General features: G+C 41.0%; 3 protein-coding genes and 1 pseudogene across 4 annotated transcripts; 1 reads left to right on the forward strand and 3 right to left on the reverse strand.

Moving 5' to 3' along the window:
- Positions 1–1,306: 1,306 nt before the first annotated feature.
- LOC149384292 (pentatricopeptide repeat-containing protein At3g47530 pseudogene) lies at positions 1,307–3,121 on the forward strand (annotated as a pseudogene).
- Positions 3,122–3,371: 250 nt separating this feature from the next.
- Positions 3,372–5,466, reverse strand: LOC149384293 (malate dehydrogenase, chloroplastic-like). Of its 2 annotated transcripts, XM_089628846.1 has the most exons (3): positions 5,416–5,452; positions 5,202–5,257; positions 3,372–4,792 (listed from the first exon to the last, which is right to left on the reverse strand). In XM_089628846.1, the coding sequence occupies exon 3, from the start codon at positions 4,780–4,782 to the stop codon at positions 3,568–3,570; it is 1,215 nt and encodes a 404-aa protein (XP_089484972.1). In that variant the 5' UTR covers positions 4,783–4,792; positions 5,202–5,257; positions 5,416–5,452; the 3' UTR covers positions 3,372–3,567. The 2 variants fall into 2 exon arrangements, with proteins under 2 accessions (XP_089484972.1, XP_089484971.1); XM_089628845.1 differs by having other exon boundaries at positions 5,202–5,466.
- Positions 5,467–9,480: 4,014 nt separating this feature from the next.
- On the reverse strand, positions 9,481–11,980 carry LOC149384294 (uncharacterized). The gene is made up of 3 exons (XM_089628020.1): positions 9,905–11,980; positions 9,814–9,840; positions 9,481–9,639 (listed from the first exon to the last, which is right to left on the reverse strand). The coding sequence occupies exons 1-3, from the start codon at positions 11,978–11,980 to the stop codon at positions 9,481–9,483; spliced, it is 2,262 nt and encodes a 753-aa protein (XP_089484146.1).
- Positions 11,981–18,201: 6,221 nt separating this feature from the next.
- LOC149384295 (Pyridine nucleotide-disulfide oxidoreductase family protein) lies at positions 18,202–20,664 on the reverse strand. Its single transcript, XM_089628661.1, has 2 exons — positions 19,923–20,664; positions 18,202–19,041 (listed from the first exon to the last, which is right to left on the reverse strand). Exons 1-2 carry the CDS (start codon positions 20,622–20,624, stop codon positions 18,340–18,342), a joined length of 1,404 nt encoding a protein of 467 aa, XP_089484787.1. The 5' UTR covers positions 20,625–20,664; the 3' UTR covers positions 18,202–18,339.
- Between the last annotated feature and the right edge of the window lie 3,061 nt (positions 20,665–23,725).

Here is a 23,725-nt window from a genome sequence, read left to right on the forward strand (position 1 = left end):
AAACTTGTGTGAGGTAATGCTCATAGTGTGTGTGTGATGAGATTGGGCAGGGACTTCTAGGAGATACAAACTATTTAACTTCGTTGCTCTCCCAACATTTTTATTTTGAACTCAGAAAGCGAGCTGTTTGTTACACCAACACCCGCAGACTCAAGTGTTTCCAAAACTGAGATGGGAAGATGCATAATGATTAGGCTGAGATGCTCGATTTTTTTTTTTCGCTCAAAATGCACTAGTTTATTGAGTGCAAACACTTGGGAACTTTTCTATGTTCTCTGGAAGATGTCATAACTATCAGGGTTTGTTCATTTGAGCTTATAACTATCAGAGCCTCGATCACGGTTCTGTTCATGTGTCATTTGTTTTTACCTTGTTAAAAAAAGGTTGCTATTAGAAATTGAGCACGACCAACCGCCGAGCACCGTATCTCTCAACCAATATGGGGCTAGGATTTTATTTTAGCAAGGGTATTGTAAGTTGTAACACATACATAGAGACGGCTGATTCCAAATTCTTAAAGCGCGTTGAACAAAGGGTCGTTATCGACGTATGACGCTGAAGGAAATCATGAGGAAACCCCTTTTCTCTCTTAGAACTCTTTAAGTAGTAATCAAAATCCAGCAACAGCAGCGACAAGGATCATGAAGAAACGTTTCTCGTTCTTCAACACGACTCTCATCATTAAAGCCCAGCAACAACGACGAAGACAAAGGGAAAGAGGCATCGAGTACTTGGTATCTCTCATAAACCCGTGTTCAGAACACTTCAAGTTCCTACAAATCCACGCCCGAATAGTAAAAACAATTTTTTTAGTGTTAAGTTGTTAACGGGCCGGATCCCGGACAAGTATAGATCTATCTATTTCATTATCCGGACCCGCTAAAATCTTAACGGGTCCTCCCCTATATCCGTTTATCCGATAAGAGCGGGTTTTACTCGGTCCATTCACACCGAATAACGGGCCAGGTAACGGGTACCGGATAAAATTGCCCCGATCAAATGCTTTAGTAATAGATTTGATTCCATTGTACAGATTAACTTGAGTGGATCAGGTCATATTTAAATTTTTTTTTTTTTTTCTTGGCTTTTCAGCGTTTATAATTTTAAAGAAGCACAGAGAGATACAGAATGAATGTATTGAATAATACAAAACTTCTAAGGGGGTCTACAAAATGAAAAATTCTCTCTCAAAATTAAACGAGCAAATATAGAATGAAAAATCATTATCTATCATGTCCAATAATATCAACCTACAAAAGGTTATTAGACGATGGAAGCCGATCTGTAAAGCCCAGCGACAAGGATCATGAAGAAACGCTTCTCGTCTTTCAACACAACTCTTATCAGTAAAGCCCAGCAACGACGACGACGACAAAGGGAAAGAGGCATCGAGTACTTAGTATCTCTCATAAACTCGTGTTCAAAAAACTCCCAGTTGCTCCAAATTCAAGCCCATATCGTCTCTTCCTCTCTCCTCTCCGGCTCCACCGTCTGCCTCGCCTTCCTCTGTCGCTCCTTGGCGCTGCGAGGCCCGACTTATTCCCGGAAGTTCTTCGATCAGATTCTCAGGCCTTGTCGCGTCCACTACAACGCCATTATCAGAGCTTACTCCGCCACCGATTCAGCCCTCGAAGGCCTACGCTTGTACCGCGACATGCGACGCAGAGGCGTTCCGGTGATCGCGTTATCGTCACTGTACGCCGTGAAATGCTGCGTCGCAGAGTCTTCTCTCACCGGCGGTGTTCAGCTCCACGCGCGGGCCGTGAGAGACGGCCACGGATCGGACTCTCACCTCCTCACTTCGCTCGTGGATGTCTACGCTCGCTGCGACAGGTTCGCCGACGCTCGCAACCTGTTCGACGAAATTCCCGTGAGAGACACCGTCGCTTGGAACGTCCTGATCTCTTGCTTCATCCGCAACGATCGGCCCCGGGACGCTCTGGCTCTGTTCGAGGCGATGTGGTGCAGAGAGGACATGTGCGAGCCCAACAGAGGGTCGTGTTTGCTTGGACTCCAAGCTTGCTCGGAACTGAACGCGCCGGAAATCGGCGAGAGGATTCACCGTTACGTTGAGGAGCGCGGTTTCGGCGACCATGCGAACGTAAACAACGCTCTCGTTTCGATGTACTCTCGGTGCGGCCACATGGAGAAGGCCCTCGGCGTGTTCCGGCGAATGAGGAAAAAGGACATTGCTTCGTGGAATGCGGTGATTTCCGGGTTCGCCGTGAACAGCCGCGGAAGAGAAGCCGTAGCCACGTTCCGGGAGATGGAAAGATCCAGCGTTTCTCCGACTGAGCAAACGTTCATGTCGATCCTCTCGGCTTGTAGCCGAACTGGTTTAATAGAAGAAGCGAAGTCGTTCTTCAACCGGATGCGAGCCGAGTTTGGGGTGACTCGGAGCGTTTGTCACTACGGAATCATGGTCGACATGTTGGGCCGGGCCGGGCTTCTCGACGAAGCCCACCGGCTCATAACGTGCATGGACATCGACCCGGACCCTCAAATGTGGAGAATCTTTCTCGGGGCCTGTAGACTCCGCGGCCGTGTCGACCTTGCTGAGCTGGCAGTCTCTCGTCTCGTCGAGATCGGGGCCCAAGAAGCCATCGATTACATCGTGTTGTCTCACACCTATTCGTCGGTCGGCGACAGGAAAAAAGTGAGGGAGGCGAGGAAGCTCGTCAAGAAAAACGCGATGCTGACTGTGCGCGGACGAAGCGCGATCGAAGTAAACGGAGAGGTACACGAATTCTTCGAGGGCGATATTTCGCATCCGCGGAAATGGGAGATCAACGGGATGCTCGCCAAGATCATACGGAAGCTGAAGAGGGTCGGAGGGTATGTGATCGACTTGTCGTCTGATCTGCGTGGTTTAGCCACGGACGAAAAGAAAGAGATTGTCCTTTCTCATCACAGTGAGAAGTTTGCGATCGCTTTTGGGGTTCTCGCGACTCGTCCCGGCACGACGATCAAGGTGACCAAAAATGTGCGCACTTGCGTCGATTGCCACAATTTCGCAAAGGCTTTCTCGCAGGTTTACAATAGAGCGGTTGTGTTTAGAGATCGATATCGACGGATTCATCATTTTCGAAAGGGACGTTGCTCCTGCAATGACTATTGGTAGTGTATAGTGAATTTTTGATAAGCCAACTGATGTTTCGTCTCTTTGCATAGGACCAGTTTTCTAGTGTGACAAATTAGTTTGGCCAAGGGACAAAATTCTCCATTAGAAAACATTATGAAGTTCAGGGGCTCTGTATTAAAAAAAAATTAAAAAAAGGTGTGTATATATGATAAAGCACATGTCACATTCAAATAAATGTACCAAACACACTCATATAATGCATCACATTCATATAAACTTCCAGATGAAATAACAAAAACGTTGTTTTCTTATTTTTTTTAAAAGGAAAAGAAAAAAGTTGCTGTCCATGAGCAGAGGTGCGTCACAAAACCACCTCTCTTTGTTTTCAAGGCTACAAAGAGTGCCTGATAATGACATACGATGAAAATCTAAGCAAAAATAATGTCGCAAGAAAAAAAAAACTAGCAGTCTCGTCTCAAAAAGGTTTAGGCAGCGACGGGTTGCTTGTTGGCGAAGGCAATGCCCTTGTCGATGCTGGCCTTGAGCTCGGGCTTGAGCGCCTCAAAGGCCTTCTGCTCGTACTCGGTCAGCCCTTGGAGGTCCGAGCTCACAAACGCCTCGACCCCGTCCTTCCCCAGCTTGACCCTCGACGCAAAGAACGGAAGCTCCGTGACCTCCGACTGGACGTAGCAGCACTCGTACACGTCAGCGTCCCCGTCAAGAGCCCTCAGAGAAGACTCAACAAACCGAGCCGCCGCGTAGGCCATCGAGAGGGTCGCGGACCCCGCCCCGGCCTTGGCCTCGACGACCTCGGTCCCGGCGTTCTGGATCCGGGTCGTGAGCTCGTGGACCTCGCTGTCGCCGTCGGAGGAGAATCCCGGGGACGGCTTCGTCTTCGAGAGGAGCGGCAGAATCGTGATCCCGGCGTGGCCTCCGACGACCGGAACGTCCACGTCGATCAGCTTCAAACCCTTCTTCTCCGCCACGAACGTGTTGGCTCTCACGACGTCGAGCGTCGTGACCCCGAAGAGTTTCTTGGGGTCGTAGACGCCCTTTTTCTTGAGCACCTCGGCGGCGATCGGGACGGTGGAGTTCACGGGGTTGCTGATGATGTGGATGAAGGCGTCGGGGCAGTGGTCGGCCACGGCCTCGACGAGGGCTTTGACGATCCCGGCGTTGATGTTGAAGAGGTCGTCTCGGGTCATCCCGGGCTTCCGGGGAACTCCGGCGGGGATCACCACCACGTCCACGCCTTTCAGGCACTTTGGAAGCTCCGAGCTTCCCGTGAAGTCGACGACCTTCGACGGGGTGTTGCAGTGGCTGAGATCCGCCGCCACGCCCTTCACGTTCGCGATATCGTACAGGTGGAGCGTCGAGACCAGCGGGGACATCTTGATGAGGAGAGAGAGAGGCTGTCCGATCCCTCCGGCGGCCCCGAGCACGGCCACCTTGTAAGAAGCCTGAACTTCCAAGCCCCGGCGGGGAATCTGCTCGGCCACGCAGGCTTTCGGCTCAAACGGGCCTTGGCTTCCCAAAAAGGACGAGCCCGACTCGATCCGGAGCGGCGCCGAAGCCTTGAGCGAGCTCTGGGAGTTGAGTCTCAGTCTCGTCATCGAAACAATCGGGCTAGTTTTGCGGCCATTGGAGGCCGAGGCTCTGACTACTGAAAAAGTAGCTGCTGTTGTTGCTGCTGCGGCCATGGCTACTACACTGAAACGAATTCAATGCTTAGGTTATGGTGCTAAGGAAATCTCGAAATACTACTACTGTTTATTTATCAACGGAATTGGGGAACCAGCGACTGAATTGTATACTTTCACAATTGATGAGGTTATTCGCTAACGAAAAGAAAGTTCTCGATTTTCAAATCTATGTCGTGCGTAATCGCGAAAAAAAAAAAAAAAAAAAAAAAGAACAGCACCAAGGTGATAAATCTCCAATCTCTGGTTTTACAAATCTAGAACCAGGCCAAACCTAATACTCAAGTTCTTTATCATCGAAATATAAAAATAATAATAATAAAAAAAAAATAAAAAAAAAAAACAAATCGACAATCAAGTGATGAGTTATCAGCGCAACATGACAACACAAGGAGAGAGTGATAGAGAAAGAGACGAACCTGAAAAAGATCTAGTTGAAGAAGAGCAGTCTTAAGCGAGAGAGAAAAAAATGAAACTGTGTAATGTAATTTACTTTAGAAGATAAAAATAAATAAAAAAATTGGTGCGAGAGTAGGTGTGGGAACCTCCGCCAATAGATATTATTTATAAGAAATAGAAAACAAAGGGAGAGTTTGGAAATATTAAAGTTAGTTGAAAGAGAGAAGCTCTCACTTGTCTTCTGTTTCGTCACCACCGCCGCTTCGCTAATACGAAGGAATCTGTCGAATCTTTTTGCTTTTTATATTCTCTCTTTCTCCCTCTTTTGGACGGCTACGATTAATCTTCGCTTTGCACTTTTCGCCTTCGCTTTTTAAGAAAAGTCATAGATTAAAAATAAATCTATTGGCGGACTCACAATTTAATTATATTTATTAAAAAATATATATAACCCAAATAATCGATTTTATAATATATTACTCAATCTTTCAATAAATATATATATATATACACATATATATATACATATATCTATACCTATACAAACGCTCGATTTTAATAAGATAATAACGAAGTGAGATAAGCGAGATTGAAAAGATAAATGCAATAGCCTTTACCGTATTAAGATATCGAACATAAGATTCATTTTCAACTTTTTTAAGTAAAGATAAAAAACTCGAAATTTTAAGGTATTCAGTATATCGGATATTTTAAAGATCGAACCGTCCGTTGTCCTTAATTAGTTGTCCGAAAATGAGCGACAACTTATGCCTATGCTGGTTAATAATATTTACTATCCATGAAATTATAAAAAAAAAAATTGCATCCAAGGATAAATTAAATTTACTATGAAAGTAAATAGCCATTGATCATCTCTAAACATGGTTTGGTTAGTAATAATTATTATATATGCGTAGAATGTTTAATAATATTTATCATTCGTAAAATTTTTAAAAAAAAATTGAAAGTGACGACTAATATTGATCATCTGACTCACCGATGATAGAAAAGGTAATTAACTAGGGAAGATAATATAAGATTGACAATTTTTTTTGTTTTGTTTCGTGAAATGATAATTTGGCTATATCTCTAGATATAAAGCCATATAAAAGCTCAATTTTTGTCATATAGCCAATTTTTTGTAATGTTTAAGTAAATAGCCACATATATTTTATTAACAAAGTAAAAAAAATGTTAATAGTTGTAAGTAATCGTTAATAATTTTGAATAAACCATCAAACTATAAGGGCATAAAATGAAATGTTAAAAGCGTCCAAACAATGTCAAATCACTATAATGGCTATTTACTAAAAATTTACAAAATTCTCTTTTTTAAATTTGTTCTAAATTAATTTGATACTTTTTGAATTTACCATTAAAAAAAACTCGAACAAAGTTAAACATATTTATAAGAATTTGAAAAGAAAAAAAAATTAAACTAATTTTTTTTTTTTTTTTGTGATTTTTTCCAAATAAAATTCGAAAATTTGTCAAAAACTTGAAAAACTCTCGAAAAATTTATCTCGTGTCCTAAAAACTTCGAAAATTGTCGAAAAAAAAACTAGAAAAGTTTGAAAATCACTAAAACTTTAAAATTCAAGATATTTTTACTTAAAGGGTATTTTTTTCGTGTAAAAGTATAATTTTTCATATATTGATAAAATATAGTATGATTTTTAAACTTAGACAACTAAGTCTAACTAGTAGAGTTTCATAAATTTCTCATAGACAAACTCAGAAGGCTCGATTTTTTTTTTTTTAAAAGACCTTTGAAATTGCTAGAGAAAACCAATAAATTAAGTTTCTTCGGTAAGGATCTTGATGTGTAAATTAATTATTATTTCTAGGGGACAAAATAATTTGCAGAGATATATATTTCGCTATTTAGCAGATTAAAATAAGTCTTGACGTGTGACCAACTTATTTGCCTTGTGGTATCTTGCATAGCATAGTTGGTAATTGGTACTTAGCATAGCAAAGTTGCCCCTACAAAAATTAATAATAATAATAATAATTTATCTGCCATGTTAGAAGCGCTTTCAAGTCTTTCAGAAGCAGTTTGAACTTGTACACATTTGCAAAGAGAAATTTCATTTTCTAGACCCAAAAACTATGAAAATATCACCATTAGATCCGTTACTTAAAAAATATCCAAAATTGGACTTTTGGACACATTTCGGACAAAAATACCCTCATTTCAAAATAAACCTTAATCTTCTTCTCCAACCACACCATTCTCACTCTCTCACTCTCACTTTCTCTCCAACCACAACCACACCCATTCCGACGCCCATTCCGACGAAACCACACCCATTCCGACGCCAACCACACCCATTCCGACGAGTTCCGACACGCCTCCGACCGAAGCTCCGTCACGCCTCCGACCGAACCACCATAGCTCCAACCTTCACCAAATGACAAAAAAGGTTAGTTTTTTATAGTTTTTTCATGGTTTGATTAGAGTAGGAATGATAGGATACAAGATTTGAGTGGTTGTTAGTTATTTTAGGTTGATTTGAATGAGATTTGGAGGTGAATTTTTTTTTTTTTTTAAATTTCTGGGAATTTCCGATGAATCCCATCGGAATTCATCGGAAACTGTCGGATCCGACAGTTTCCGATGAATTCCGATGGGATTCATCGGAAATTTCCGACCAATTCCGACGTTTTCCGACCTCTTCCGACAGTTTTTTTTTTTAAATAATTTAAGATAAATAAAGAGTTTTTTGTATTTTTTTTTAAATGATGAACAACATAATTAATCTAATTAGTTGTTTGTGTAATTAATGATTAGTTTTTTTAATGATTAGTTTTTTTTAATTATGAACATCATAAATAGTTGTTTTTTTCTAATTAATGATTAATTTTTTTTTTATTATGAACAACAAACTAATTAGTTGTTTTTTGTAAGTAGATTTTTTAAATGATGAACAACAATTGTTTTTTGTAAGTATATTTTTTAAATGATGAACAACATACAAATTAGTTGTTTTATATAATTAGTTTTTTTTAATTATGAATTCTTTGAGTTATGAAGTTTGTTGTTTTTTTTTTAATTATGAATTCATGGAGTTATGTTTAATTCTATTAAGAGGAATTGGCGGCATAAATCATCAAACTCTTTCGCTGGACTCAGTTTGGTACTCAAACTTTTTTTTTTACGGGAATAATCACTAAACTGCATTTCTAGTACCGACGTTACTCATTTTAACGATACAGTTGGACGGAAATCCACGTGTCTCAATCTAACACAAACTCGAGTACCAACTTATTTATTTTGAATTCATTTATAAGTTTAGGGACTTATTTATTCTATTTTTTGAATTCGAGTACCAAATTGCTTCTTCTTTTCTCTCGTCTGCGTACCTTGAAGTCCCGATCTTGCAGCAGTCATGGAGCTTTGCTACTGTGGCATTCATGTTCGCGAGTGCGCGTCGTGGACAATTTCAAATCCTGGAAGGAGGTTCCACGGCTGCATAAAAAAAAAAGGTAAGCTCATTTGTTTTCGCGTCTTCGTTTTCGCCGAGCTGCTTCATCTTTGTGTTTGTTTTCTCAGGAAGATGGTGGGTGCGGTTATTTCAAGTGGATAGACCCAGAAATGTGCTATAGGTCGAAGCAGATTATTCCCGGTTTGTTGAGGAGGAAGAACGTGTTAGAATCCGAGAATGAGGGTCTTCGAACTCAGATTTTCAAGCTGAAGATGGCGCTGTTTGTTGTCATTGTCGTTGTTGTAGTCTGTTACATGCTATGAACATGTTTAGTTATGTTTGGTTAGTTTGGTTATGTTTGGTTATATTTGGTTAAGTTTGGTCAGTCTGATAATAGACCAGAGTGGACTGTTTTAAGGGTTTTAACTCAGATAATAGACCAGATTGTAATGATGTAATGAAGACTCATTTTAATGCAATGCAATGACATTTTTTTGTTTGAAATTGGGACTGAAATTGGACTGAAGTTGGCACTAAAATTGGGACTGAAATTGGACTGAATTGACACTAAAATTGGGACTGAAATTGGAACTGAAATTGGGACTGAAATTGGACTGAAGTTGGCACTAAAATTGGGACTGAAATTGGACTGAATTGACACTAAAATTGGGACTGAAATTGGAACTGAAATTGGGACTGAAATTGATGATAACATAGGCTGATAACATTGTCTCAAAACAAAGCCATACATTAGTCTCAAAACAAAGCCATACATTAGTCTCAAAACAAAGCCATACAAAGCTGATAACAAAATGTTTGGCTGATAACAAAGCCATTTCTTTTCACTATCATAGACTACAAAATATTGACTTTACATTGGCCTAAACAACACTGTCTGAGAATCAATCTGAGATGAAGCTGCATGATTAGTAGATTTCTTTTGCTGTCTTTGCCTTCTTTCCCTTCTTTTCACTATCTCTGGTGCTGGGTTTGATTTGGCAGGTCTTCCCCTCTTTTTCTTTGCTATCACCTGTCAAACAGATTCATAATCAATTTCATACCTCCTCATTAACAAAATCAAAATCAAACCCAGCACTTGTTATCACTTGTTATCAAAATCAAACCCAGCACTTGTTATCACTTGTTATCACTTGTTATCAAAATCAAACCCAGCACTTGTTATCACTTGTTATCAAAATCAAACCCAGCACTTGTTATCACTTGCTATCACCTGTAGTCAATAAATTTTCACATACACACAAAATTTCAATAAAAACTCATAATCAATTTCATACCTCCTCATTAACAGGATTAGTGCATTTGTTTCTGTGATGGCCTGCTTGGCCACACTTGCTGCAGTGGTTGACTTGACCCTTTCGTGATTGCTTCGTGGCATGAGCTGGATAGGGGCCAAAACCAGGAGCTGCTTCATCATTGCTTTTGTTTCTCTTTTTCTTGGGTCTTCCTGGCAGGGTGATATCAGGTGGTGGTAGAATGGGGTTCAGTCCAGTGTCTGGCCATTGATCTGGACTTGTCATTGGTTGTATGACTCCACTGTATGCAGCAGTATAAACCGCATGCGTGTACCAGCTATCAACAAAGTCAATTACCTCCAAGCCAGAAGACCAAATGCTTGCCAATGCATGATGACAAGGGAGTCCTGTTAATTGAAAACTCCTACAACTGCAAGTCCTTCCACGCAGATTAACCACATAAGTTTCAGTACCACGAAAAGTCACCTGATACCTTGCATTACCAGCCAAAGTTGCTTGACAATACTTTGTCAACTGCTTGTTGGACTCCAAAATCTTCACAATGCGCTTGCCAACTGGATGAATCCATCTCTGAGCATCAAGCCTCTTTGTAGCAAATCTCTTCATCAGCCAAAATCTGATTGTCTCTAGCAAAGTAATAATTGGCCGGTCTCTTGCACCTAGTATAGCAGAGTTGAAACTCTCACAAAGGTTGTTGAGAAGCATATCACATTTCACATTGGTTCTGAAATGTGATTTGCTCCACTCCTTTGGATCCTTTTGTGAAAGCCACTCATACGCCTCCACATCCTCTTCCTTGAGCTCACCCATCTTCTTTTTGAAATCAGCCTCTGTAGTTGCTTTAGCAGCCGCCCATAACATTTGCTTCAGCAGCATTCCACTGTGCTCCTTCTTGAAATTTGAGTGTAGATGTCTAACACAAAACCTCACTTCAGCCCCCGGGAACACATCTGACACAGCTCTCTCCAATCCTTTTTGTCGATCACTTATCACTGTGAAAGTGCTAGGATGTTCTATTTCTAGATCTTCACTAAGAAGTGACATGAACCATCTCCAAGTCTCTGTGTTTTCCTTCTCAACCACTGCATAAGCCACCGGGAATTGAGAATTGGCCGGATCAATTCCAATAGCAGCCAATAACATCCCTTTGCAGTACCCCTTAAGAAAACAACCATCAAACCCAAGCAAAGGTCTACAACCTCTATTGAAGCCCTCCTTGCAAGCAGTTAGACAAACATAGACCCTCTCAAACACTCTATTACCATTCACCATCATTGTTTTCAGTAGAGCAGTTGTGCCTGGATTAGTCTTCATCAATTCCTTGCAGTAATCGTCAAGTATCTTGTACTGATCTTCAACAGATCCCTCTAAGGCTTCCCTTGCCTTTTTCTTTGCCCTGTAGAACATGTTCTTTGTGATATTGGTGAACTTTGCTGCACAGCTCATTTCTTTGAAGCTTTGAAAGTCCAAGTGAGGGTTAAACCTAAACTGATCAATGAAATGATGAGCTAGCCAACTACTGGTGACGAGTCTATTGTCAAACACAATGCCACACTCGTGCTTATCTATCAGAGTGTTGATTCTGACCGTTTTATAATCTGTGTTCAAGACCCTAGCATACAACATCCATTTGCAAGCTTTCCCTTTACATCGGACTCGTATCCTAGTTTGATCATTGCTTTCGTACTTGAAGTCCCTATCCGAGTTGATAAATTCTTCTTTCAAAACCTTTCTCAGCTCTACAATACTAGGGAAAAGCAACCCTAACCTGAACTTGAAAGATTCACGGTTTGAGCGCGGGTTATACTCTCTTTTCCTTGGCCTTTGTTCGTCATCGTCACTGTGGATGCTCTCGAGTTCGCTTTCAGACTCAACCCCATCAGACTCTTCATTTTCTCCATTGACTTCGTTGCAGACCTCGTTCACACCTGCCCACCATGTCTGATTCTGGGTCGTGTTTTGTGGATCAACCGCCTCTTCTTGCTCAGCTTCGCCGCGGTATTCCTCTTCCACGAGTTCGAAATCTTCTTGGCTGTCAGGCTCTTGATCGTGTATCTCGCGTTCATCGCGAATCTCGTGTTGATCTTCTTCGTCCATCTTCTTCTCTTCGATTTCACAAAATTTGTCGCGCGGGATTTTTGAATTAGGGATTTATGTCTGGAACATAGTTTTCTTTTGTTTTTTAATATTCTTTTAATATTTTACTTTAATTGTTTTTAACGTCTGTATTCGGCCGTCTGTAATCTGAGTCGTTGATTTGTTAAAATGAGTAACGTCGGTACTAGAAATGCAGTTTAGTGATTATTCCCGTAAAAAAAAAAGTTTGAGTACCAAATTGAGTCCAGCGAAAGAGTTTGATGATTTATGCCGCCAATTCCTCTTCTATTAATATTTTGTGATAATTAAATATGTAGGATAAATTGACGTATTTATGCGACCACGACTTTGCCGGTCGAATCACGTACGGTGGTTCGGGGGATATTAAGACGGTGAAAGAAAAATTCACCGACCTCGGTCTACTTCAAAGGGTCGCGGAGAGTCCCTTCGCTCAATTCTTCGAATGGAGCACACTAAACTTTTCTACGGTACTTCTACACTCTCTTCTTCTACGTAAGATCCATCCAACAAAAAGGGGGGAGATTCATTTCGGAATAGGAAATAAACGCGTGAGATTCGGGAGACTCGAATACGCATTGATAACCGGAATGAGCATGGAAGATGGTCCATCGAAGGAGAAGCAGAATGAGCGGAGGAGCAATAGGCTCATTAAAGATTACTTGAACGGCGTGTCAAACGCCAAGTTCGACGCCTTGATTAGCACGTTCAAGACATGTCAAGATCCAAACGACGCGTACAAGCTTGGATTATGTGTGTTTGTCTTGGGATATCTCCTTGGACTAGAACACAACAAGGCAGTCAACGACAAGTACCTATACATGGTTGAGGATTTGCCGTTCTTCTATTCTCTGCCATGGGGGAACATCTCGTGGGCTGAGACGATGTCTTCCCTCTCAGTAAACTTGCTGCGGTACTACAAACGAGTAAAGGAGAAATCTCTCAAAGAGAATGTCCTACAGAAGGAGGCAAAGTATTCCCTATCAGGGAATTTGCACGCGGTGCAATATTGGGCGTTCGAGGCGATCCCGGAGATTGGTCAGCAGTTCGGGAATAATGTCGATGTTCGAGTACCGAGGATGAATTCTTGGTCAAGCACTCGAGTGATCACGCGCAAGGACGTGGAGAAGGTTTTGCTCAAAAAAACGGTAATTTATAATTTTTAAAAATATTTTATAACTACAATTATCTAACTTATAAATTTTAATAAATTTTGTTGTCTTGTAGCTCGGTGTTTTTTAGATGTTGAGACCACGGACCGGAGAGCGCGAGTTCTTCGAGCTACTAGAGACGCAACTCAGTCAATCACTCTATCCGACTGAAGGCGAAGACGTGGTTGAGCCACGTAATATCGAGGAAGAGATTGACTTAGTAGAGTCAACGGCGAAAGAAGCCGGCGTGCTCAGACAAGACGAAGAGGAGAAGTTGTGGAGTGATGAAGACGATGACGAAGCCGACGTAAGTTCTAGTTTATTTATTAATTAGTGATTAGTTTATAATTTATTAATTAGTTAATAGATTATTTACTAATAAATTTTATACTTATATAATTTATTAATTAGTTAGGCTAGATTATTTATTAATAAGTGATTAGTTTATCATTTATTAATGAGTAAGTAGTTTATTTATTATTATTCATTTCAGTTCGAACGTCCCGATCATCCCGCACCTCCCGCTCGTCCCGATCATCCCGCTCCTCCCGAAAGTCACGATCATCCCGCACCTCCCGCTCGATCCGATCATCCTGCTCCGTGGGCTTTGACGGAGGATATGTGGAATCAAATGATACATTCTCAGGCAACCGTCTTGAGAGCACTGAGTACGAACGGTCGCAGGCTAGAAAGAATGAGGCAAGATCAGGTTAGTATTAATTTTCGTTTAATAAATAAGTTTCTAATCAGTCGGTTCTATAAATGTTTAGTTTCTTATTCAGTATTTTGTGTCACAATTTATAGCTTGACATGCTTGAGAAGATAAACATCATGTTCGAGGACGTGACAGGTTTACCTCCGGGGCCGTTACCAACTACGCAAGCTGGTTCACGCCGTCGACATCGATCGCGTAGTCCTCCTCCTCCTGGTCCTTCTGATCCCCCTAGTCCTCCTAGTTCTCCTAGTCCTCCTCCACCACCTCATCTTCCTCCTCCTCCTTCACAGCCGTCCTCTTCGACAAAGGCGCCTTACTCGACTTCATCGTCGAAGAAGCCGTCCTCTTCGACAATACCGCCTTCTTCGACTCCATCGTCGAAGAAGCCACCCTCTCCGAAAAGGAAACGTTCATACACGATTACAGCATATTGATGCTATTCTGGATATGCTTCGGAGACGCCAGCGACAGTATGCAGAGTATCGTCAAGACATATGTGTCATGGATAGCCGGTGGGTCCAAAACGTATACGGTCGTTATACGAAGCAAGAAGAGAACAAGAAGATAGCCGCAGAATAAGGCACAGAGGTGGAGCTCGTAGAATGGGATCGCAAGGTCGTGTTCGACCCGATGACTGGCTGCAGAGATTCCCAAGTCATTCCGTGGACTAGAGCGCGAGAGATCTTGTATGTCGTCAACTTCAAGAACATGCATTGGTTCACGTTCCGGGTCGATCTTCAAGAGTGGACCATAACCGTCTTGGATTGCCAGAAAGATATTGTGAATATGCAACACAATTCAGTTGATTTTAACACGATGATGGAGGTTAGTAAATACTCTTATGAACTTTATGTTTATTATCTTACATTATTATAACATTATTATGTTAACGTAGAATTGGAAACGAGCGTTGCCGACGGTTATGGCAATGTCGGGGATGTTCACCGAGCATCCAAGGGCGGAGCGAGAACTAGATGGCGGCGAAATTCGACTTCCTGAGTTTCTATGGCTAGTCGATCAAAAAGTGCCACAATGTGTGACAAGGTATGTAATTTGAATAAGAACAAGATTAAGAGTATTTTGTGTATAAATTTTGTGGTTTTGTCTTTCAGTGGTGATTGCGGGATGTTCGCAATCAAGTATGTGGAGCACATCATTGTTGGCGTGGGGTTCGATACACTTCTAAGCGAGAACATGAGGACGTTCAGGAAGAAATGGTCGACCGATTTATTTTTCCAATTAGAAGCGCGATGATATGTATTCATTAAATATTTGGATATTTTTGTGTCATTAAATATTTTAAAATGTTATGTTAATGTTCGCTATGAAAATATATGATAAATAGTAAATATAAATTATATGAAATTACATAAAGATGAAGTTCACCTTAAACTACAAATATTCAACAAAACACGTACAAAAGTTGTCAACATAGAAATGCGTCTTTAATTCAAAACAAACAAAATAAAAGATAAATGTCGTCACTCTCTCCAAGTGCACGTCTTCCTGTTATGGCCCATACCACCACATTTACCACATTTGCGGTGAATAACAACTTTTTCGCCTTGCGAAGGATAACGATTGACCCTGCGCCTTCCTTGTTTACTTTTCTTCGGTCGACCGGCTTGTTTCTTTTCAATTGGTTCTGACACCTTCATGTTATTTATGTCATCCGGAACGTTCCATTGGTCTTCGTTCCCAACAGAATATATGGATTCCTTGTACATCTCAATCCATGTTTCCTTCGAATAGAAAGGACTGGATAAAGAATAGATGTCGACACTCCTGTGTTGTGCAGATGCAATGGCATGCTCGCATGGGATTCCAAGTAGTTGTGGTAGGCCGCACGTGTATGTCTTTCTCAATAAATCAACATCAAAGTCACCTCTCTCGTCTTTTACATGACATTCAACTTTCCCAAAAACCAAATCCACAAAGCATGACACTCGCTATCTACTACCCCGAATGCAAGTGGATATAATTGTGAATTAGCATCCATCGCAATTGCGCATAACAACTGTCCACCGTATTTTGTCTTAAAAAATGAACCGTCTAGTGATATCAGCGGTCGACAAGACTTGAATCCTCTACGACACGCCCCAATAGAAAAGAACGCGTACTTGAATCTATCGCCATCTTTCACAAACGCAGTCAGAGTCCCAGGGTTCTTCTGCTCCAACATGTATAGCCAATATGCTAACTTCTGATAAGATTCTTTTGGCGTACCCCTTACGTTTGAAATTTCTTTCTCCCTGGTTCTCCAAGCTTTCAAGTACGATATGTCAACACCCCATCTTGTCTTGACTTCCTCTCTTACGTTATGCGCCGAATACTCAGCCATAGAGCTAATATTGTACTTATCTTTAAAGACGTGACCAATAACCCATGGTGCAGCTCCTCTATGTCCTTCTGTTCGAACCACACGCGCACAAGAATGTCTACTCTCGTACGACGTAATCTGCCACATTTCAGACCACTGCACAACACCCCTCAGCTTCCAAGTGCACATCTCATTTTTGCATATGACATACCATCTACTTCTCGAAGAGGATTTCGCTCTAAACTCGAAATTATTTTTTAGAGCAAAAACATGAATCTCTTGCTTCATCTGCTTCTTGGACTCAAACTCCTTCCCAAGGTATATTTCTTCTGTGCTACCTATTGCATTCAATGGTTATAATACATATAACATTACATTTTTCATTTAAGAATATAAGTACATCTCATTCTTAATACCTGTCGAAGAATTTGGCAACCGACTTGGATCGTCATTATGTTCTTCCTTGACAAAATCATCGGTTGTGAACTCAGGGGCTTTCCATGAGTAAGGCACGCAATCTGTTGGTGGTACAACTTTATGAGGGTTACGTGATTGTTCACCGTGTCTCGATGGTTCACCCTGTCCCGATGGTACTGTAAAATGTTTTACAAAATCTTCATATTCTTCAGTGTTCACGAACTCTTCAAATTATGTTCCTTTGTCACAGTTGTTTCCATCATCTACGTCAAACTTGTCGTCATCATCCAGATCGTTGTTGTGGTAGTCATATCTATCACGCTTGTATACTTCATCGTCTCGGTCATCTATTCGACTGTTGCACACATGATTATCATCTCGATCATTTGTAATAAGATTATGTTGTCTCTTGTTGAGTTCAACACGAGACAATTCTTCGTTCATGACATTTTTCCCTTTATCTTTTTTTTTTTTTGGAGTTAACGCCTTGACTTCTTTCGATACCAAAGTTACACAAAGTGCATAACTTCTACGACTTTTATTCTTCGTATAATACTTAACGTCCATATCGTCCTTCAACAAAGCAGGCTCAATTGGCATATTACCAGCCTCATATGGAACTTCAAACTTTAAGTCATACTTTGATCTGTCTATATCGACTCTCTTGTACACCTTGTCGACTAACTCCATGTAGGTTGTCTCTTTCGAAACTTCAAGCGGAAATGTTCTCGCGTTTTTGAACACGTATAAGTGTCCATTTCTCTCCCACGTGCCGTTAACCATCAATAAAACTGAAAGAAATATCAAAAAAATGCATTAAACTTTGATTTTTTCCAAATTCATCGGAATTGGTCGGAACCGGTCGGAATCGGTCGGAAACGGTCAGAAACCATCGGAAATTTGGTCTTGTCGGAATGTGTCGGAAAGTGTTGGAAAGTGTCGGAATTTGTCGAAATATTGGCTTAAATTTCATCGGAATTTTTACATGATTTTCATCGGAATTCATCGGAAATAACGTTAAATTCCGAAAACTTTTACCTACATCTACCAACTTTATTTTTTCTATACAAGCTATATGACTAAAGCAATAAAAGATGAATGGAGAAGCATACTTACCCATTTTGAAGGAATTACACCAATTGGATACGCGAAATGATGAAAAAATGATGGAGAATGAGAGAGAATGAGAGAAGTAGAGAATGAATTTTTTTTAGTAGTGTTATATGGTCTTGTAAGGGTATTTTTGTCCGAAATGTGTCCAAAAGTCCAATTTTGGATATTTTTTAAGTAACGGGTCTAATGGTGATATTTTCATAATTTTTTAGTCTAGAAAATGAAATTTCTCTTTGCAAACCCTCTGATTAAATTCATAAATACTTCCCAGTTATTGAGAGCTCACATCTTCTGGCAACTCATTCTTTTCAAGTCTTCCAACTTATTGTTACTGTTAGAGCCAAAATTTACGGTGGCACTTTGAATAGCCGAGAGCTCATCGGGCGTTAATCCAATCTCATGGCAAAGTCTCTTCTAGTCATGAACAAACTGTTCTTTTATTGGAGCAGATCTACCCGGGAAATGCAGCGATTAAAGCACAGAGTAATATGACAAGGCAACTATTTAACAAAGAAAAAAAACACAGCAATTCTCTGGGTAAGATGCACATTATTCCCGGAAAAATCTTTCCCGAACGATCAAATGTGTGAATACACAAGAAACAAAAGATATGAACACAGATTATTTATACACTAAGCTTGTCCATCTCCTTCCTAAGGGCATTAGCCCTGAAGACGCTCCCGATGGTGTTGACGGCGAGCTTCAAGTCCTCCAACGGGTTCCCGGGCACAACCCGCTTGTACAAATAGCTGTCGAAAGTCATCTTCTGGACGTAGTCGTCGGCGCACATCTCGACGAACGCCTCTCGGGCCGGGTTGGAGCGGTAAAAAACCTTCTGGAGCACGTCCAAGACCTTGTAGGTCGGCCAATAAGTCCTGTCCCACTTCTCGAGGTACTTCCTGAGGTCGGCCTCGTCCACCATCCTTTTCCCGCTCTCGGAACCTTCCACGATGGCCTCGGCGCACATCCGCCCGCTCTTGGCCGCGAAGTAGATCCCCTCGCCGGAGCACTTGGTGACGTACCCGGCCGCGTCCCCCACGAGGGCCACCCTCCCCGAGAGCCGCTTCGGGCGGGGGTGCTCCGGGATCGGGTGGGCCTCCACGCGGATGATCTTGCCGCCCATGATCTTGTCCTTGGCGCGGTTCCGCGTCGCCAGCTGGAACTTCTTGATGTCGCCCTTGTGGGTCACCGTCCCCGTCCCCACCGCCACGTGGTCGCATTTCGGGAAAACCCATCCGTAGAAGTCCGGCGACACGTCGTCACCGACGTACATCTCCGCCAGGTCCTCGTAGTAGACCATCTTCTCGTCCGGAATCTTCACTCTTTCCTGATTTTGTTGGGATCACGGTCGAAAGAAATTCAGTTGTCAGAAAAAGACGAGTGTGATTTTAGCTAGTATTAGTACATTATTGATACTGCTAGTAATTAATTATGTAGTCGGGAATTTCAGTTTTTTTAACAAACATATCTGAGAGCTTGATTTCACCCATTACTGATTTCACTAAATAAGCTTCATTTGTACTCAAAACTGAAAGTGCTTTTAGCTAGTATTAGTACATATCAGGATTAATTAGTGATACTGCTAGTAATTATTTTCACCCATTGCTGATTTCACTCCAGTATTGTTAATCCTAATATGATACAATGATAATGGGTATGAAAGTGGCTATTTACTTAAGATTTAGGTCTGAAAAAAGGCTATTTACCTGAGATTTACCAAACGTTTACTATTTGACAATGTCAAACATTTAAGTTAGTTATTTTTCTAAAGGATCCTTAATTATATAGTCAAGAATTTCAGTATTTTAACAAACATATCTGAGAGCATGATTTCACCCATTACTGATAATAAGCTTCATTTGTACTCAAAACTGAAAGTGCTTTTAGCTAGTATTAGTACATATCAGGACTAATTAGTGATACTGCTAGTAATTATTTTCACCCATTGCTGATTTCACTCCAGTAATGTTAATCGTAATATGATACAATGATAATGGTACTTCACAGTTGATGCATAAATGTCAACTAAATAAGCTTTCATTTGTCAAAACTGAAAGTGCTAATTATACTCTGCCTATATCACATACCCACATTCAGATTCACGTATCACAGAGAGGAAATTGATGTAACGATGATCTGAGAGAGGGGAAAATTGATTTTGAAGAGTATTATGGATAGTAGAAGTGAGTGAGTTGAAATCGATTATACCTGGAATGCAATGGCGTACTCGTAGTCGCCGGCGCCGATGGATTTGGCGACGCGGGAGTTAGCGCCGTCAGCGCCGATGACGGCGTCGACCTCGAGAGTCTTCTTGACGCCGGCGCCGCCGGGCTTGCCGTCGTACTCGGTGTAGTGGAGGACGTACGGCGAGGTTCCGTCGGAAGGGAGGTCCATCTTGAGGAAGAGGCCGTTGATGACGGAAGCGCCGTTGGTCTGCGCGCGCTCGCGGAGGTAGTTGTCGAGGACCTCGCGGCGGACCATTCCGATGTACTCGTGCGGCTTCAGAGTCCGGCCGATGTCCACCGCCACGTTGGACGGCGAGATCATCTTCATCTTGGTGACGCGGCGGTCGATGATGTCCAGAGGGAGGTCGAACTCGCCGACCATGCACAGCGGGATCGCTCCGCCGCACGGCTTGCAGTTGTCCAGCTTCCGCTCTATCAGGAACGTCTCCACGCCGCCCTTCGCCAGCGTCTCCGCCGCCGCGCCTCCCGCCGGACCTCCGCCGATCACCGCCACGCGGAGGCTCCTCCCGGCCACCTTCGGGCTGAACTTCCCGGCGGACACCCTGAGCCGCCTGCGGGAGAGCGGAGCGGCGACGGAGGTTCTCAGGCTCAGGGAGTTCTTCGCCGGAGCGTCCGCCGAGGACTGCCTCAGTCCGACGAAGGATTTCAAGGCCACGGAAGTCATGTTTGGGAGTGAGATTTTAATTTCTTTTTAGTGTGCGAGAAATGTGTGTGTTGTGTTTTATAATATTGTGGGTTTCTGTGGATATGGTTTTCGAGATATGAGGGATTAGGAGCGTTGGATCGAGGGTTCGGACGGCCTGGATTTGATGTGGATAGATGGGAGAAGATTTTTGGGATGGTTTTTTTGTGAAATGCTCAACGGCTTGGGAAACTGAGGTTTGCCTTGATCGTAACGCTTGACTCAGAGATTGCCACGTCGCGTGCTCTCTTTTTAAATTAGTTGGAAGTTTGTACGAGCGTTGATGATGCCCTCGGATTTTCAGACGGCACACGCAAAGTGAAATATCTATAAGTAGTTGATTATTTATTATATTTGGTTTGTTGAAAAAATAAATTATTTCTAAAATGAAGAGTTTTCATTAGAAAATTGATTAAAAATTTGACATTAGAGACATTGAATAATTTTTTATATATGAATTTGGAATATAGGGACGAAGACTCCAATCGAGGATCAAGACTGAGACTCGTCGAGCCCCGACAACCACGATCTTAAGTCACCATTACCACTTCTATGACGAGGTTCAAAAGGCAAGGATAAGGGTGGAGGTTTTTTCTCGAGCACCACCCACTACTCCAACAAGTCACAATTTGTTAAGTTGTGGAGCCTAATTCTTCAGCAAGATTGAAGACCTTAAAACAATTATAATAAAGGTGTTTAGTCGAAAACGCTTAGGGAGTTTCAAATTGGTATGTGTTAGCCGTAGTTTTTTTTTTCATTTTATACTCTATGTGCCAATGTCTTTGTAGAGACAAGATAGAGATCGTGGTTCATCATTCGCTATCTATACATAGTGAAATATGAGCGACAATGAAGACGTAATTCTTGCATTAAGATTGAACCACTATGAATTTATGTGTTAATTTGTTCAATTGTGATTGTTATTTCAAAGGCAATATGATTTATTAGTCTTTAAGGTCTCTCTATCTAGCCAAAGAAATTATGATATGTTGAACTACCTAAATTGGAATAAAAGTTTAAATGTTGAATATTTCATTTTGAGAAATGAAACTATAAAAGTCAATTGGTGCAAAAACTATTTTGCACTACAATTTCCAAAAAGTAAAAAAAAAAAAAATATGATTTTGAGGTGAATCATATGCTGCAAAATGATATAAAAAAACCATATGTTGTAATTGATAATGTGTCTGTGGCATTTAATAGGAAATCAGGCAAGTTAAATCCTTGAGTTTATACATATCATTTTCCTATTAGTCTTAAACTAATACAATCGGATTACTAAAACTTAAAATTGTGATTGGTTGATGAAAAAAACACAAGGATTAACTTTGGCCGTGACCCCCCTTATGTGGCAAGCCATTTTGGACAAGATAGAATTAATACACATTTTGTTTTGTTAAATTATCTTAAGTGATAATTGAATGATTGAATGTGTGCTTAATTCTCGTCGGTTCATTTCTTTTCACAATTATTGAAGACCATGGTCGTGTGCCTCAAGAGAATTGGTATTCACTCTTGATGCCTTGTTAGTCTTGAATTCATGATAAATGGAGAAATAGGCACACCAAAGTAAGCCTTTTTATTTTTTAAATGAACCCTCACTATATTGGTACTCGGCCCTCTCTCGGCCCTCTCTTGTATATAAGTTGGCTGATAATTCAACATAGTCACTTGACTAAGAAAATTATTTTCTGGACATTTGATTCACTTGTGCCCACACACAAATATTGGATCATTTTCTTTGAGCCTAGGTGAATACTCTTTTGTGCTTGCTCGTTGTCAGGAGGTTGTGTTAAGAATTTCTAAGATTTCTAATTTTCAAGCCTGCTACAAGAGATTGTTACAAATGTTGTTTATTGCTTTATATATTGTTATGCACATTGCTTAAATTCATTTATCTACTTTTTTTTTAAACCCCATAATGAGTTATGTGTATAAGAATTGATTGTTGCTTTATCTATTGCCCTTATACAAGTTATTAATTCGAATTTTTTTAATCAGATTGTTGCTATATATATTTGTATAAGAATTTTGGAAAAGAATCATGAAAAAATTTGTTGTATTTTTTAGTATTAAGATTTTTAAAATTTAGTCCATTTTCGTATCTTAACTTTAAAACAACTTTCACCCAAATTACAAGTTGAACTTTCGCTAAAATTTTGGGGGACAACTTATTTATACCAAATTTAAATATTTTTCCAGATACTTTTTCAAAATTGAACTTGGTTAGGCAAAATTTTTAAACTTGGATTGGCAAGCTGGTCAGGCTACACGCGGCGCGCAAGTCTCAGTCAGATCGAGACGTATGGCAGATGCACGTGTTGGCATATGCTCGAGTCATTGAATCATGACGTGAGTTTTTTAGCCATGGCCTAGGTATCCATAGTTTGGCAGAACGGATCATCCTAGACAGTATTGATGGATGCAATGAACATTTTTTACCAGTGGATGTGCATAAAATATCGTCGAAACTCAAAATGGCATTGAACATGTTTTTGTGTGTTAAATTTCATCTTAAAACCAATTGGTAGTCAGTGCAGAGGCTCAACTGATATATAAACATATGTTCATCCACACACACAACCAACGTGGGAATATCTCACTTCAATACTCTCCATCACGCGTAGCGTGACCAGGCCGATTAACAATCCTCTTCACGCTTCGCGTGGGCCGGGTCAAATTCAAGTTATGTGAATGTACAAGGCTTTGATACCATGTTAAATTCCATCTTAAAACCAATTGGTACTAAGTGGAGAGGCTCAACTGATATATAAACACATGTCAATTAGAATTTCATCTTAAAACCAATTGGTGTCAAGTGGAGATGTCCAACTAATATATAAACACATGTACATTCACACACACACAACTAATGTGGGACTTTCTCACTTCAATATTGTCCACATGGCTAGACTATAGTCATCAAGTGGCAGATTTCAAACCGCTCTGCAGAGTGGCTCTGGCCATCAAATTGCATTTCGCAAGGGCCATTAAATGTTAAATTATTAAGCTTCAAATTTGGTGCAAGAAAATCAAATTTTCAAATTGTATCTTCCTCTAAAAAGGGTTTCAAAGTCATCGTT

The sequence above is a fragment of the Urtica dioica genome, chromosome 10, assembly GCF_054948205.1.
Source record: "Urtica dioica subsp. dioica isolate 48M chromosome 10, U.dioica_male_clone48M_v1_H2, whole genome shotgun sequence".
Lineage (NCBI taxonomy): Eukaryota > Viridiplantae > Streptophyta > Magnoliopsida > Rosales > Urticaceae > Urtica > Urtica dioica.

What these genes read in the sequence shown, in the direction of transcription:
- LOC149384294 (XM_089628020.1), bottom strand. Translation starts at nt 11,980, where the DNA reads ATGGACGAAGAAGATCAACACGAGATTCGCGATGAACGCGAGATACAC. An exon ending in CTAATCCTGTTAATGAGGAG is followed by an intron (nt 9,841 to 9,904) that starts GTATGAAATTGA and finishes TATTGACTACAG; the next exon opens with GTGATAGCAAGTGATAACAA. An exon ending in CAAGTGATAACAAGTGCTGG is followed by an intron (nt 9,640 to 9,813) that starts GTTTGATTTTGA and finishes TCTGTTTGACAG; the next exon opens with GTGATAGCAAAGAAAAAGAG.
- LOC149384295 (XM_089628661.1), bottom strand. Translation starts at nt 20,624, where the DNA reads ATGACTTCCGTGGCCTTGAAATCCTTCGTCGGACTGAGGCAGTCCTCG. An exon ending in AGTACGCCATTGCATTCCAG is followed by an intron (nt 19,042 to 19,922) that starts GTATAATCGATT and finishes CAACAAAATCAG; the next exon opens with GAAAGAGTGAAGATTCCGGA.
- LOC149384293 (XM_089628845.1), bottom strand. Translation starts at nt 4,782, where the DNA reads ATGGCCGCAGCAGCAACAACAGCAGCTACTTTTTCAGTAGTCAGAGCC.